The 15,888-nt window shown below is 39.3% G+C and overlaps 1 protein-coding gene across 2 annotated transcripts in view; it reads right to left on the bottom strand.

Moving 5' to 3' along the window:
- The window catches only part of RGS22 (regulator of G protein signaling 22), a 60,227-nt gene extending 45,432 nt beyond the window's left edge, over positions 1-14,795 (bottom strand). Inside the window, exons 1-4 of one of the 2 annotated variants that reach the window (XM_063171780.1) lie at positions 14,723-14,795; positions 14,079-14,107; positions 11,439-11,501; positions 2,585-2,806 (exon numbers count right to left, since the gene is read on the bottom strand). In XM_063171780.1, the coding sequence (XP_063027850.1) occupies positions 2,585-2,806; positions 11,439-11,501; positions 14,079-14,107; positions 14,723-14,747 (339 nt within the window). In that variant the 5' untranslated portion in view covers positions 14,748-14,795. Of the gene's footprint in view, positions 1-2,584; positions 2,807-5,040; positions 5,078-11,438; positions 11,502-14,078; positions 14,108-14,722 lie in introns of those variants that run through there. The other variant, XM_063171789.1, reaches the window with a different exon arrangement.
- Between the last annotated feature and the right edge of the window lie 1,093 nt (positions 14,796-15,888).

Raw genomic sequence — 15,888 nt, 5'->3', positions numbered from 1 at the left:
GGAGATGGAGACTAATTACTCCCAACCACACAGTGTATGCTTCTTCTTGGCAATTGACAAGTTTTTTTGAAACACAGAAGATAGTTTCTTTATTTTGGCATTTAATATTTATGCATTTACTGACTTACAGCCCAGTTTTTTATCTGAATGATTCAGAACATGCTCACATCTGTACATAGCTGGTACACAAAATTATATGTCATATCAGAAGGAAAAAATTTCTATTCTTTCCTCATCCCCAGAGAAAGATGCTACATTTAATCTGATGGAGTTTGTTACCTTGGTTAGTTTCTTTACCCAATCAGCCTCAGACCTTGCTAGGACTCAATCCAGCAAAGCTTTTAGCACGTGTTTAAGTTTAAGCATGTGTTTAACTTCCCTTGATTAAAGTTAAAAACATACTTAAGTGCTTTGCTGAACTGGGGTTTCTCTGAAGTAAGGTATGTGGGATGCCAGCCAGTTTCTTTCCATAGTTTTGATCTATTTTACACAAGTCCACAGATTTTTTTCTCAATGTATTTCACACCATGACATTGACTATGGATTAGAAGATACTTACTTCCATATCAATGATTTGCAAACATGCAAACACACATGAAGAAAACTTTTGCTTATCTGTAAATTTGTAACAATCTGAGAGGGAAGTAAAATACAGAGAAAAATACCACTGTGTGTATTTCTTAGCCAAGATGTGTTTAAATTCAGGCCATAGCCTGAAAGGCCTACTAGGATTTTCCAGTCATAACTCCTTTTCATAAGTAACCTGCCACTGATGTTCACTCAAGGTGACTTTTTGTAATCAATGTAACATTTAAAAACAACTCTCAATCTCTTTAGTTCCTGTGAAGGCAGTCAAAGCAAAGCAGACAGCATCACCTGACAACTGAAAGATCAAATCCTACTTGATTTGAACAGAACTACTTGACAGAGTTGTTCTGGGGTGGTTTCTCCTGGTGCAGTCACTGTAGTGCAATGAATGGAGCTGACTTCTTTCACCCCGTGTAGTTGCAGTAACCATTTGAGACAAACTGTTTCACAGATCGTTTTGCTCCAGCTCAGACTTGAGATGTCAAGCTGAACTGGATGAGGCATCTAAGTTACCCATCAAGTAAAGGAGGAATCAAAAATAAGAAGAAATATCACCCTTTTGCCCCAAAAGGAGAAGAAAGGGTACTGAGGCATTTTGTTCCTCAAAAGGCTGTAATGCTGCCTATCTATGGAAAACATCCCAGGGAAAGAAATGGAATCTTAAATAATACTGAAGCCCTGTTTCTCCAGAGTACATGAAAGAAGAAAATAATAGTGAAATGGCTTTGAATTGCTCAAGAAAGGCCATCTACAGTGGTAATGATGGGAGGTTAGCCCAGAGAGCAATGTAAGCCACACTTGCACAAACACACAGCATTTCCTCAGTTTAGTACTGAGAGAACAAATAAGAAATCAAGAACAGCTCTTCTGCTTTTGTGCTCTCAAGCAAAGTATTTGTGAAAATTATTATTTAACATGGTAGGGATGTCTGTGAGCCTTGTCCTTTTGTATCATTTGTCCAGTTTAAATGCAGATAATTGCAGTATCACATTAGTATCACTTTGTTAAACATCATTGCCTTTTGACCTCTCTCAACACCGTTTTCTTTTCTGAAAATCATTAATCTTATACTGGGAAAAGCAGTGGTCTGTTACAACTCCCTGCTTTTCTCTCATCTTTCCAGCTGTGACATAATTTTGAGCCAGGCGCTGAAAAAAATGGAGCAAGACCTTATACTGGCCTTGAATAAAAGGAAATGAAGACATGTTAGTCACATCCATGCAAAATAAGAAAGAAAGGAATAAACCAAGCATCCCAGTGAAACTTTTTTTTTTGTCCTTGAAACCTGTTGTTTAAAGGTAAAATCCCATGTCAAATTACACCAACTTGTATTCTCCCAGGTGCATAAGATGCTTCAACTGCTGATTTTAACCTGCCTAATTTGGTGCTGAAGATGACCCTGGAAATAAGCAGGTGAGAATACCAAAACTGACACTGTCTAAGCAAGCCTGAAAACAGATTTTTTTTTCCTAAATTCCAACCCATCTTTCCATTAATTTAGATCTCTTCTTGCCAAAGATTATTTTTTCTGGCCACTGAAATTGATGCTAACCATGTAAATCCTTTAGGAATTAATGGAAGAGAGACTTATGTGTTGCCAGACCACAGATGAGCTCATAGCCACACAAGGAAATTAATTAATAAGGAAAGACTGAGCTGCATTAGTTTCAGTCAATTTGCACATTCCAGGGATCACTAGTAAAGTAACTGTTGTCATAATATTTTTTCTTTTAATATTAAAAAGTATTCAGACCACACAGCTGAACCCTGCCCTACAGAATCTTCAAAATTCTGTGCTACAGGATGTGCATCTGTAATTCCATTCACTTGTCTGCTAGACACATGTGCATTACAGGGCATAATCTGGCCCATCATTATGTTTTCCTAACATAAATTAACATTTTTCCCAAGCTACCAAGCCAAACACAATAATAATGATTGCCAGTATCTCTATATTAAGATCTAAATATAAACTCAGGGTCCATAAGATGCTTACCATAGTGTTGCAATTTGGATCAATACTGAAGGTTGAAGAAGCAGTGTGCATTTTGGAGAGCTGCCCATCATTCTTTTCCTTGCTTAGAACATCATAAATGGGGCTTGGAGGTTTTTGATCATGTAGAATATTTTTTGGCTGGCTTTCCAGGCGTTGTGGGGCATCATTAACTACTTCAAAAGCCCCAGCATCAGAGTTAAACTTCACTGGCTGGGCAAAAGTCTACAAAAGAAGTTAGGAAAGTTTATGGTACTGTAATAAGGCAACTGTCATTTAACAAATTACTTTTTATGATACAGAGGCATCCTACAGAATAGAAAATTGCATTATGAGGCTTCTTTCTCTTTGGGCCTGAAATAGTAATTTTTCTGCATTCTTGTTTTTGCTGTATAGCTTTCCAAAGCATTCCTACCTTTTTATTTCAGCAATGCTTAATTGTCAAGAATTGAATTCATCTAGATCACAGACCATTCTTTTTCACATGCAAATAATTGATTCAGTATATGAAGTCTAGAATATATAATTAACTGTGACCTTAGTAACTGTCCTACAGAGAAGTACTCACCTACAGGATCAGATCTACAGTATTATTCTCCCATTTGTTGTTATCAACAATCAAGGCATGAAAATGTTAGCAATGAAACTGACCTTTTAAATGTAAGATTCATTTGAGGAGGATGAATCTGATGATTTTCATATGTAGGAAAGGTTTGTCACCATACTGTTACTTGTAGGTCAGACAACTGTCAAAACCCATGTCCTGTAGCAAATTTTATTGTACATCACTAGTTCAGTCAAATACTGTGTAACAGACAGGATGGACTGAACTCCAATTTCAGCCATGCAAATGTGGCTTTTGTCAACTCACAAAACCCCACTGCACATGTACACACTAAAACAGAGCCATAATTCATCTTTTAAGCTCTGGTATCAGGTATTTCCCTGAAAGACTATCTTTCAAATTCTCTTATTTGAAATGAAGAGGAAAAACATGGATGGATTTTACAGAACTCATAGAGAATACCCATGACAGTTATGAATAGGAGATTATATAGAACTTATTTGCATTATATACTCTGTATTATATAGAGTATATAAGCACCACTGCACTCAGCTGGATGACAAGGCATGTTGTATTTAGGTACTCAGGAAACTATGGCTACACCTAAACCCAGTGCCAAAACTTATTTTGGCTTTGTTCCAGACAGGATCTCACCTGGTGTTTGCACAGTAGTCGTTCTCCTGTATTTAATAAGAATATTTTATTTGTTCAAGTACCGTATTTTTAATTTCCTTGAACTTTTTCATATATCACATGTATGCACACAGACATAACTCATATACATTCTAAATATGTTAAATACATGCTACATCTAACATAGAAATATACTACAGAACAATTTGATTCTTCTTCACACCTGTATAAGCCCAAAATAACAATATTAGTGTCATCTATTTTGTTGCTTCTGTTTGAAGCCCACTTGTTGATCAATGTCTTGCAGAGCAATGCCCAGAATTGAACCATGTGGCTGCAATATGTTTTTTCAACATTCCCTACTTATCCCATAATGTCTCACTGTAGAGGCTCAGCCTGGCAAAGCACACAGCGTGTGAGAACTTTAAGTGTACGATGACATCAGACCGTCACTGCTCAGGCAGGGCCATGCACTGAATTGCATGAGTCTGTTCAGTTACCTAACTTCAGCTGAAGTCATGGATTGGTTTTTGTTCTCTGACACCTTCTGCCTCTTTTGGCATTAATTTTCTCCAGGGCACTCAGCAGGTTTTAGTGCTTTTTTTTCCAGATGTACTGAACAGCATCTAACAAACCTTTCATGTGCAGTAGATTTCCCTACACACAGACCTCCTCCCAGTTTGCTATGTGCACACTTCATTTACTTTCAAACCTAATTTGTGCTGCTACCAGCTTTTAAGTGACTAACTCTGCAACCTTAATAGCATTTAAATGTTTTCTTCCTTATATATTCCTTCATGTTTTAAACAAAGAAACTGAAGAAAGTACACTAAGAAACAAAATACTTCAGTCTCTTAGGATTTGAAATCCTCTTGCTTGTGGGAAAAAAGCAAACAAAATGCAAATTTCATAATAAAAGGCTTTGTGACTAGACATGATGATATTGTTTTAGTTTCATATTTTTCAAATTGAAAACTAAGCAAATACAGTATTAGTTTAGCACATATATCTACTTTTATTTAATAATTTGTAACATACTCTAGATTTAGGAATTTTTTGATACTTATTCTATTTAACTCAACAGAAAATTGTTGCAATTTTAATGTAGTGAAATGGATGCTAGTGACAATTTTTAAAATGTAAAGTGTGTTGCTGTTTTGGGGGGGTCTGACTACCAATCATTAACAAGACAAATATACTAATGGAGCAAAAGAACATGCACTGATGGGATAGGAAGATTTAGGCTTCATACACCACATACTTGACTGAAAAAGGGGGCTCTAGTTCAGACTTTTGAGGTTTGGAGGTAGTTACTCATCCCCAGGGACATCAAAAGGCAGCATACTTCTTCTATCAGTCAGAGAGTAGCCAGCAGACTTGACACTAGTAAGGATGCATCTGGAATAGTGCTCCAGTTGTGGGTCCCCTGTACAAGAAGGATATTCACATATTTGATCAAGTCCATCAGAAGACCACGAGACAGCCAGAGGCTGGAGCACTCACCCCTGAGGGAGAAGCTCTAGGAGAACTAGCAGCAGCCTCAGTGCATTTACAAGGAGATGGCTGAACAGATAAGGCCAGGCTTTTTATGGAGGGGTATGGTGGGAGGACAAGAGACCACTTGTCATACACTGAAACAACAGAGATCTCAGCTGGATTATAAGAAAAAAGGTGATTTGGGGATGATTAGCACTGGAATAGGCTGTCCAGAGAGGAATCAGCTGTTGGAGGTTTTCAAGACCAACTGCAGAAAGTGCCAAGCAACCTGGAGTCAGTACTAAAGCACTGACCTTTCTTTGAGAAGAAAGTCACGCTACAGACCTCCCCAAAGTCTCTTCCAGGCAGTAATCTATGATTCTGTATGAATCAGAAGTTTCCAAAAGAGCATCTCTCTATCTCTCAAGCTATCATACAAAAGCATTTTAGAATAATTTAAATCTTTCTGGAGAAGCTTGTTTACTCAAAAAATCTAGAATGATAAATCAGAATGTTTTTATAAGCATAATAAAAGAAGAGATAATTCCTAATCTTCTTAACCTATCACCACCACAAAAATAAAAGTGACAATGTTATGAGAAAAATAAAATGGGAACACACAAAAAACCACCCCAGAATCTGATTTTTTGTAGGAAACATTTTCCCTTCACACAGGAGAGAGGATCAGTCAATCCATTTTCCTTTCTGTATCTGAAGAGCTTTGGGGCAAAACACTCAGTCTAACCACTCTCACACATTACATTAGCCACAAAAAAAATGCACCAAGAAACTCTTCAGTATCCTTTAGCAAACTTAAAACCTTTCCAGTGGAAGTCAAGTACTGTAAAATCCTGTAACACTTCTCAGGACAATGAGAGAGGTTTATGGCACCACCAATATTCCATCCTTGCAATAATGAGGAATCTCTTCAGTGAAGACGCCTATGCTAAGGAGTGGATCATAGTCTACACTACAAAGGAAAGGGGGAAAATTATCCATGCCAATCTAATATACTAAGAAATGTCTTTCTTACCCCACATTTGGCAAGTGCTTTTGCCTTTTTACAGACAAGTAAAATACACTAACCAAAGATTAAGTGTACCATTCTCTTTAGTTCGAGCCAATTTTTGATGCTTTGAAGATAGAAAGGGAAATCTCCAGAGAAATTATACCTCAAGATGTTAAGAAAAAATAAATCAGGTTTGGCAGGAGCCTTGAAGCTTGGGGTTCATACATTGTCAATGTAGCACAACAAATAAGATAAAGGACTTGAGAATACCAACAAATAAGAAGTTTACAGACTTTGCAAATGGTTTCACTTGCAGGAAATTCTCCTCCCAAAGTCAGTATGACCAACGTAACTCAGTGTAGTAATCTCAGCTTCAGAAAAAAATCCCTGAGCAAATAACAAAAAGCTGTTTTCAGACTGTGGTAGCAATACTATTAAATGAATAAACAATTGCATGTACTTTTTTGACAGCAAAGAAATTTCTTAGCTGTCAAATGCACATTGAATATGGTTTTCAGCTGAAAAATAAACAGAATACATAATTCTGAAACCTGAAGTTATACACTTAACTGAAGGGAAGACAAATTTCTCTCAGTCCTCCCATAACAGAAACCAAAACAGCATCCATCATCATGTTGCCACGATATCAGACATATAAATCTCACTGTTCTCCTTCTTAACAGTTTTCAGATACACACAACTTCAGATACAATTAGGAAATGTGTAAATATGTTCACATCCCAGACCCAAATAATGTAGTTTGATCCCAAGAGAAACAGAATGACCACAACTTGGCTGCTTCTTAGGTTAAGGGTGGGAGTGAATAGAGATCTCATCCAGGAGCATAGCCAAAACTTCCTTAAGAAGGGTATATGTATATCATAAATAAATGTCAGTGAGAGTCCACACCAGAAAAGAATTTGAGCAGCTCTATGAAGTATCTGGAAAAATTCACACTACACATGGTCAATGAAAAATCTCCCACTGACTTTAATGAGTCCAGAATTTCCCTTCTGTTGATGAGAAAGACAAAAGACATAATCACATATCACAATCTAATTAAGAGCAGAACATTTAGAGTAAACATATTATTAATAAAGAATGTAGTCAAGAATGCTTTGTTTGCTTCCTTCAATGTCAAAGATATGATGCGAGTTTTAGTGCTGGGTAAGTCTCAATATAACATGCAGGTAGGGCCTTACTTCTGTCAAAGCCTTTTAAAGGGAGGTTATATTGGCAACTGCAGCCTCCCTCCTCCCACCTGGAAAAGACAAGAGGAAACTAATGAGCATGCACTGATGCCTTGAATTGATTATTTGATGCATGGAATTATTCAAAGTTATCTTCAAAGCAGTGAAGAGCCTGAACTGTGCTGCAGAGTGGATTGCTTTTTTGCTTTCAGCCCTTTCTGTAATCTGTGACTCAGATCAAGCAAGATTTTATTTGTGACAGCACTAGGTTCTCAGGACTTTCTTCTTCAGAAAGGCCAACTGGCCTAAGCTTTGTTACTTAGGCTTTAATTTTTTTCAGAATCATCACCTGCACCAAATGCTGGACCCCAGACTACCTGGAGGAGAGCTTTTACAGTGAGAACAATGTTCAAAAGAAATATTCTTCAAATCTAAAGTTGATCAAATTATGATCACTTAGAAGATTTCTGCTGCAAGGGAAACCAACAATCAGGGACTTGCCATCAAATTGTCATCTCCTGAATGTGCATCAATTGAGGCACAAGGTAGCACTTCTGTTTCCAGTGCAACTCCTTGAGTTTGCAAAGAGGAGGAGTGTGGCTTCCTCAGGATCACTGGTAACTGGAAAATGACAGGTCAGACCCAGCATGGACTTGGGATGGAATGAGTAGCAAGCAGCTTGTAGAGTGCGGGAGAAACAAGTTGACATTACTGTGCTTGCCTTCAACACTGAGCTGGATGGCAATTTCTGACTCCTGAATTTCCATTCCTACTAAACATATCCTTGGATGTTTTTAGTACATGGATCAGAGATTCAAATTCTAGCCTAAACTCCTAGAAATGGAAATGTGTCCAGGCCAATGTTTCTCTTAAATCTTTCATTTTACATTAGTTACTAAGGAAGGTGTAACTCATTTGTGTGTCATGTAATTGGTTTCTGCTACTGTGAAATCCCCGCACTACTGGCAACAAGTGCCCTCCTGAGTTTTTTTGCATTATGTGTTTCAGAAATACTTTCTGTAAATTACACTTTATTACAGTACATAGCTCTTTGGAGTACCTAGATATTTATGTCAGATTACGTTGAATGTCACTATAACAAGAGGATCACTTAAGGGATACACTGTAAATCAAAGGAAAAAAAAAACATGAAAAACCTGCTGCTGTTATAGCAAGTCCCCAGTGATACAATTTTCCATATGCTAATGGTGCATTATAAATCAATGCAGAAGCAGTCCCTTAAAATAAGCATATGCTCCCCCTCATTTCTTGTATCAAGTCTCACAATATTTTCAGTTTAACTTGTTGCCTAACTACTAGCACACCTGGGTAATGCTGTTCCCAGGCAACAGTGTATAAGCACAACAAGAATAAAGCAATGGAAATTTCAATGCACTGTTTTAGTAGAAGCCTTCTGAGAAGGAGAGGGTAATCAGGAATGTAAGGTATTCAAACCACAGAACTCAAGGCATTAATAGAACTTAATCCTGAAGAGGATAAATCCTTAGCAAAAGATCAAAGAGAAAATAAAACCAATTATGAGAACATTACAGTTAAAAATAGCTAATAGAGCATCTGTTTTCATGAAGATATGTAAATATGTGGAAGAGAGACCATGCGTCATCTTAGAAACCTACCAGATTACCAGCATAAACCAGTGTTTACTCAGGAGTGACTGTGAACTCTTTTCTGTGGGCTTCCAGAGCTGTCAGGAGTGCCTGGACAATTGCTGCAGTTCAGAGCTGCTGAGCTGTGCCAGGACTGTGGGCTGAGGAGCCCTCTGAGGCCAAGGAGAATTTTGGCCTGTAACGGATGTCCTGAAATTTGTGTATGTCCAAGGAGATCAAGAGACTAAAAAGGCTGAACTTCTTACCCACTCTATCCTCTGCAATTTGGGTAAAACTAGAAGCATTGTTTCCAAATAAGCAGCAAAGGCATGGAGGATAGTACTCCTGTGCTAAGAACAATCTAGTACATGGAAGAAGGCTGGGTTTAAAACCTAAGAACTTGGGCTTGGATTTAGGCAGATATCCTAAGGCAGCTGTGGGGCAGGGGCTGGGGGAGTTGAGGTGTTGGGGAAAGGGAAAAAGCAGCCTCTTACCACATGATTTGTTCCATCTGTCTCTCTCTAGCTTTGTATACTCTTCAGAATCTTGCAGTGCGGTGAAAGCACATAAAGACTGAACTCCTGAAAGAAGTCAGTATTGATGCTATGCACAAAACTCACACCTGACATGGAGTTAATACCTCCAGATTCTATTTCAGAATTAAAATTTGGAATGAGGAGCCCATTCTACCATCCTTAGTAGTACAATTTCCATGCAGTGTACATTTACACAAATCTATGATGTGGCTTAGAGAGACAGCTATGTCTGGTTCAATTAAGTAAGCCAAATCATTCAGTTATGAATCACAACTGAACTTATTTCATTAGTGACCTCACCAAGCCACTCTGTAGCTCCTTTGAGGTTCAAGGAGCATCAAGAAATATTCTGCTTTCTCCTAATGCTGGCAGTGGTTCCTACCAAGCAAGCTGTAGAATGGATACATGCTCTTGAAGTGTGGCCTTTTGGACTGCCTTAGGAGGGGAGCAGGCTGTGGGAGCCACAAGTGACCCTGTGGAAAGGCCTGTGCCACCTGGCAAGGGACTTTGAGTGTAAGGGGTCAGGGCCAAGACTACTAAGATGAAGCTGGATGAGGTTGCCACATTGAGGGAGCAGGACTGTACATGTGACTCCCAACAGAGTGTGGGGAGCCAGGCTAGTTGATAGGGAAAAGGAGCAAAATACAGGAGAACTGCTTAAATACAAGGTACTGGGTATGATGGTCTAACTGTAACTGGATCAGCACACAGAATACAGGGTAAGGCTGCATCCTTCTGGCTGCAGATGGGAGAGGAAGAGGTAAGGCTGCAACCTTCTGGCTGCAGATGGGAGAGGAAGAGGAGGGAAGTGCCAACTTGGAAACTTTCCAAGCCGTGAAGAGAAAGAGTTGTTTCTTGAGCTAAAATGTCAATTAATCACTGAAATTGCCAGAAAACTGTAAAAGGACAAACATTTGTTATGTTGTCATGTTGTAACACTGTAATAGAAGTGAACACCTTTTAAAAAAGTATTTATGTGTCCTTTTCATTTCGTATTCATATTATTTTAGTGCACTGTGATTTAAATACATAAATTATTAATTATGTAAGTTTAAATACATAAATAACCTAGGGATCTTGGTGGACAACAAGCTGTCCATGAGCCAGCAGTGTGTCCCTGTGGCCAAGAAGGCTTGGTGTACATTAGGAAGAGGACTGCCAGCAAGTCAAGGGCCCTTCAGCACAATGGGAGACATTTGAGCAGTCCAGTGGAGGGCTATGAAAGTGATTAAGGGACTGGGGCAACTTTCTTATGAAGAAAGGCTGAGGGAGCTGGGCACGTTCAGCCTCAAGAAGAGACAAATAAGAGGGGCCTTATCAATGTCTATCAGTCTCTCAAGCGAGGATGATGCCAGGCTCTGCTCAGTGGTGCTGAGCAATAGGACAAGTGGCAACAAGCAGAGACTGATGCCCAGGAAGTTCCACCAGAACATAAGGAAGAACTTCTTTATTGTGTGGGTGGCTGAGCACTGGAACAGGCTGCCCAGAGAGGTGGTGGGGTCCCCCTCACTGGAGATAGTCAAAAACCATCTGGATGTAAATCTGTGCCATGTGCTCTGGGATGACCCCGCTTGAGCAGGGATGTTGGACCAGATGACCCACCGTGCTCCTTTCCAACATGACCCATTCTGTGATTCTGTAAATTAGCAAGAGAACGTCTGCCCCCAGAAGTCCAGATGCCTGGGCTATTCTTACTGATAATAACACTGAGCAGTAAGAGTTGCTACCATTAAAATGCAGATATATGGCAAAACATAAAATTTTCCAAGGTGAATTAAGTTACTTTTAATCTTAGTAAGGCTTTTCTTGTATTTTGAAAGGAATTTCTGTTAGGTACTTACCGGAAGACTCAAAAATTCATTGAAGAAATCGACAAGCATATCATCTGCGGCTAAGCATTCTTCCTATATAGAGATAAAACCACAAAGCATGGCTTGTAATAATCTGCACTAATATTTAAATGCACTATTGCCTCAAAAAATATTTTTTTCTATGAGATATGACATGGAAGATTTTGCAAAATATTATTTCCCACTTTTGAGAATATAGTCATTGCATCACTGCTATATTCTAGCCATTGCACACTGCTAAGGTCCTTAGCAATTTAAAATGCACACATGAAGGTAAATCCTTTATCAATGAATTTACAGATAAAGCCTTCATAAACCAAACAGCTTCTAGATGCTAAAACTTTTGAAAAAATGTGCATAAGCTAGCAGTCTAGAAATTCCCCACATTGCACCTTTCTCTCTTGCACTTGGGAAGAAGGGAGTATAATATTTCACCAGGGCCACCTTCTGCTCTCACCCTGCTTAGGGATATTTGGGGACTAAAAGGGAGAAAAATAACCTGTAATTTGGCTCAGCAAGCAAGCATTGTATGCCATACTTTGAATCTGACAGAACTGGGAGGCTTCCTATTGTCCTGATCAGAAGTGAAGACTGCATCTACGGGTGTTTTTCTATCTTTTCTGATGCCTACATTTTAAATCCTGCTAACATGACACAAAAACTGTAGACTAGAAGTTGAATATTTTTGCTGTTGACAAATCCAAAAGTGTGGCTCCAGGTCTTACTTTTACTGACTCAGTATTTCCACCATCCCCATTTCAATTCAACAGAGGGTAAAACTGGAACATTATTCCACTGGTGTTCAGATATGCGTCTTCAGTATAATGAAGACAAATAATATTTAATAGTTTCATTTTCCTGAATATTCTATAATTTCAGCCTTGCAAGGCAAGGAGAATGAACTTAAATTTAATATATTTGCCAATGGCAGCAAAGGTGTTGCAACACAAATCTTTTCTCTCTTTCTGAAATTGGTATCATTGAACTGTGCTAATGAGGAATAGCATTAAAGAGATGTTATGCACAGGGTACAGGCAGGCAGTATCTTGATCCAAACCCCAGTGGTCTAACCTAAATGCAGATAGCTTGTGCTCAGATAAGGAAGAAATCTGAGATAGCATGCATGGCAAGTCAGGACTAGGCCTGATGGTGTTTGTCTGGCCCTAGTCTGCCAGCACTTATTCCTTAGCACTTGTACTTGCTGTGGTGGCTAATACAGCACAGGCAAGGTAGCTCAAGACCATTCCTGGAAAATGCTGCCAGTGCTGAAAGCAAGGTTTTCATGCCTTATATGTATCACAGGCCCATGGGCCAAAGCAACTGCAGTGCCATGGACCTAGAGATGTTTGGGTGCTGCTTAAATAGGGGAATTCACCAAAGTGTCTAACCCATTTCGAAATTAACAGAGAATCTTCTTACTAATGTCAATAGGAAATCAAATCCAGAAATACCAATTCTTCACAATTAGGAAAGGAAATTAATTAGAAACCAGCTATATTCAGCCTCATGTTTGGTTTGACACTGACACGGATGAATCTTCAAGATAGGACTAGATATGATAATACATGATGAAAATATTGTTAAATTACTTATTAAAAACAATTAATTTATTATTGGCTGAAGTATAAGCTCTTTAGGAATATGGGGGTAACATGATTTTAATTTTCCAAGGATATATTTCTCTGTAGTCCCATAAAACAGCAAGAAATGTAAACACAGCATTTGATTAATAGATAAAATGCTTATGATATTATTAATGTGTGCTTTATTGCTTACTGCATCTACATATTATATACTTTCCTTTGGTTTTTGGAGTTTTTTTGTAGACAGCTTTATTTTCATTTAAAGTCAGTTGCACTTTCTTATGTGCACATTATAGGTTAGGGAGTTGCACGTACAATACTACAGCTTAGATTTTTGTGCCAGAAAGCATTTGGTTTCATTTCTTTCCATGCCATTTCTCCTGCAGCACAGTCTAAATTATGGCTAGAAAAAGCTGCCTTCGAATTGCAACTGAAGGTTAAGGTGTGCTAGAAATTGCTCCAAACTTGTGCTTTTGTTGGTTCTGTTTATGGCAATAAACACTATAAATAAAACAGTGTCTAGAGATTCCCAATAGCAATATCTACACATTTATACTTTAAAATACACAGGAAGTGCCCAAAAGGCACTAAGTTACAAACACATCCAAAACAGGGAATAGGCAAACATCACCTGAGCTGTAACAGTAAACATGTCATTTCTTATGAGGTAACAGACAAATATATATACCTTTCAAATAAGAAGAAAAACATCAGGGAAATCCTACAATGAGCTATGAGCAAAGGGCAAAAAAGGCAAAGTAAGGAAATTGTTAAACCTGTCATATTGAATCTTCCAGTTGTTTGTTTCCTTCTTTCATACTAATTAATTTTCATTTCCATCTTTATTCTCCATAGCCTTCTGTTACTTTTTTTCTAATTATTTTCAAACTAAGTATTTTGTCTGACAAAATTTTAAGAAATTGCTCAGTAGTCTACACTTACAAAAAAAAAGAAATGAGAAAATAATGGTTTCCAAAATGGTTTTTTGCTTTTTTTGCTCCATAGCTGCATTATAAAAATGATGACCAAGCCTTATAAGCATACTTACTAACATTTCTTCTGTTATACACGGAGGTTCTGAAAAGATATTAAATATCATATGTTATCTAAGCAGTACAGTTAATCTGGTTCAACTACAATACACCAAAAAGTAGTGAGGCATGACAATCCTCCTGGGTATTCTGAAATAAAATAACTTGGACTGAAGAAATAAAATAAACTAAGGACATGCTGTAATGTTGACCCGTGCATGAAAAGATTAACTATCACAAGAATTATTTAAATAAAAATCAAGTATTATTTAAATATATTATTTCTTATACATATCAGTTAACTTCATGTCACCTTTCCTCTGCAAAATTGATAACTAGAAGCTTGGGGGTTTAATGAAAATACAGAGACTCAAATCTTTGAACAGTAAATATTACAAATCGTGATAAAACTAAGAAGATCCAACTGTGTTCCCGAATAGTCAACTCTCATTCATTCTAGAATATTGTGACTTTAGTGATGCCATTTGAGGGGAGCAAAGTTCTCTCTTCGGAGCGAGGAGTTCTGCCGGGCAGGTTTACACCCGGCAGTTCAAAATGCCCCTCTTTGTGCCACCGTCTCTGTCCCTGAGGCCGCCACCGTGGGCCCCGAGCCCCGTGCGACACGGAGGCGGCCCAGCCCTGCGGGGACAGTGCCACGTACCGGTGGTGAGCCTCTTGGAGCGCATCCTGCCCCGGTGAGATGCCGGGGAGCGGCGGGAGCGGCTCCTGCCCGGGTGAGATGCCGGGGAGCGGCGGGAGCGGCTCCTTCCCGGTGAGATACCGGGGAGCGGCGGGAGCAGCGCCGGGGCCGCCGGGCCCGGCCGGGGCCTGTGGCCGCCGCGCCGTTGCCATGGCGCTGCAAACACGGCCTGGGCAGTGCCCGCCCGGCAGCGCGCTCCCTCAGGGAGGACAGTCCCGAAGGAGATACCTGAGAAGCAGGAATCTGAGGATGCTTGAAGCCACAAATGAAACTAAGCATTCCCAGAATGTTCGTTCCTGCCTTGGCTCCAGCATGGAAGAAAAGGTCACGTTTCTGATGGGGTCAGCGAAAGCTGTGTGCAAAGAAGGAATTCAGGATCCTATATGAGGATTTCAGAGGGATTTAGGTGTTTCACAACTGGGATCTGAAAACCATCCTACCTAGGAAGTACCTTATCCCAGAACTGCATAAATCCTTCAGGATTTTTTGGCATGAAAGTTCGCGCAAAGGTTCTCTGCCGTTGCTTGTTTCCAGACCAGCGCTGCTTTTAGTAGCTTGGCAAAAATCCCGCTGGGATGAGTTGTCCAAGATGTCATGGATGCAGGGTACATGAAGGGCTCCTTTGAGAAGCCTAATCCATCAGCCAGGCTCGGGAAGTGCCCAAAAGACACTAAGACCTTGCTATTCCCAGAAAACTGTCATTTGTGTCCCCTTTCCAGTTGTAACGCTCAACTGTGAAAAAAAGTTTTATTTTAACTCACACATGACTTTGGTGGACTCCATGGTAACTAAAAACAGAACAAATGCACATGCCTGGGGACTGCAGCTTCAAGTGCGGAAGCTGATGAGTGTTAATAATGAACAAGCAGCAAATCTGTTACCATAGAGGCAGGGAAAATGGCTTCATCTCCTAGAAGCTCATGATATTTTGCACCCTCTACTCCAGATGTGCATTCCTACTCTGGGGGATGCCTGCCCAAACACAATCACTAGTCCAGTTGCTAAATGCCAGAATAATACTTCTTCTAATTGTCTAAATGGAATTATGTTAGCTGTGTGATTAGCTTTTGAGCTAGTGGTTTGGCGGGAGGGGGGTGTCCCTTGAGGGGACAATAGTATTTCCAAAG

Source organism: Melospiza melodia, chromosome 1 (assembly GCF_035770615.1).
Source record: "Melospiza melodia melodia isolate bMelMel2 chromosome 1, bMelMel2.pri, whole genome shotgun sequence".
Taxonomy (NCBI): domain Eukaryota; kingdom Metazoa; phylum Chordata; class Aves; order Passeriformes; family Passerellidae; genus Melospiza; species Melospiza melodia.
The sequence above is the reverse complement of the archived record's forward strand: the minus strand, read 5'-3'. Positions and strand labels throughout refer to the sequence as shown.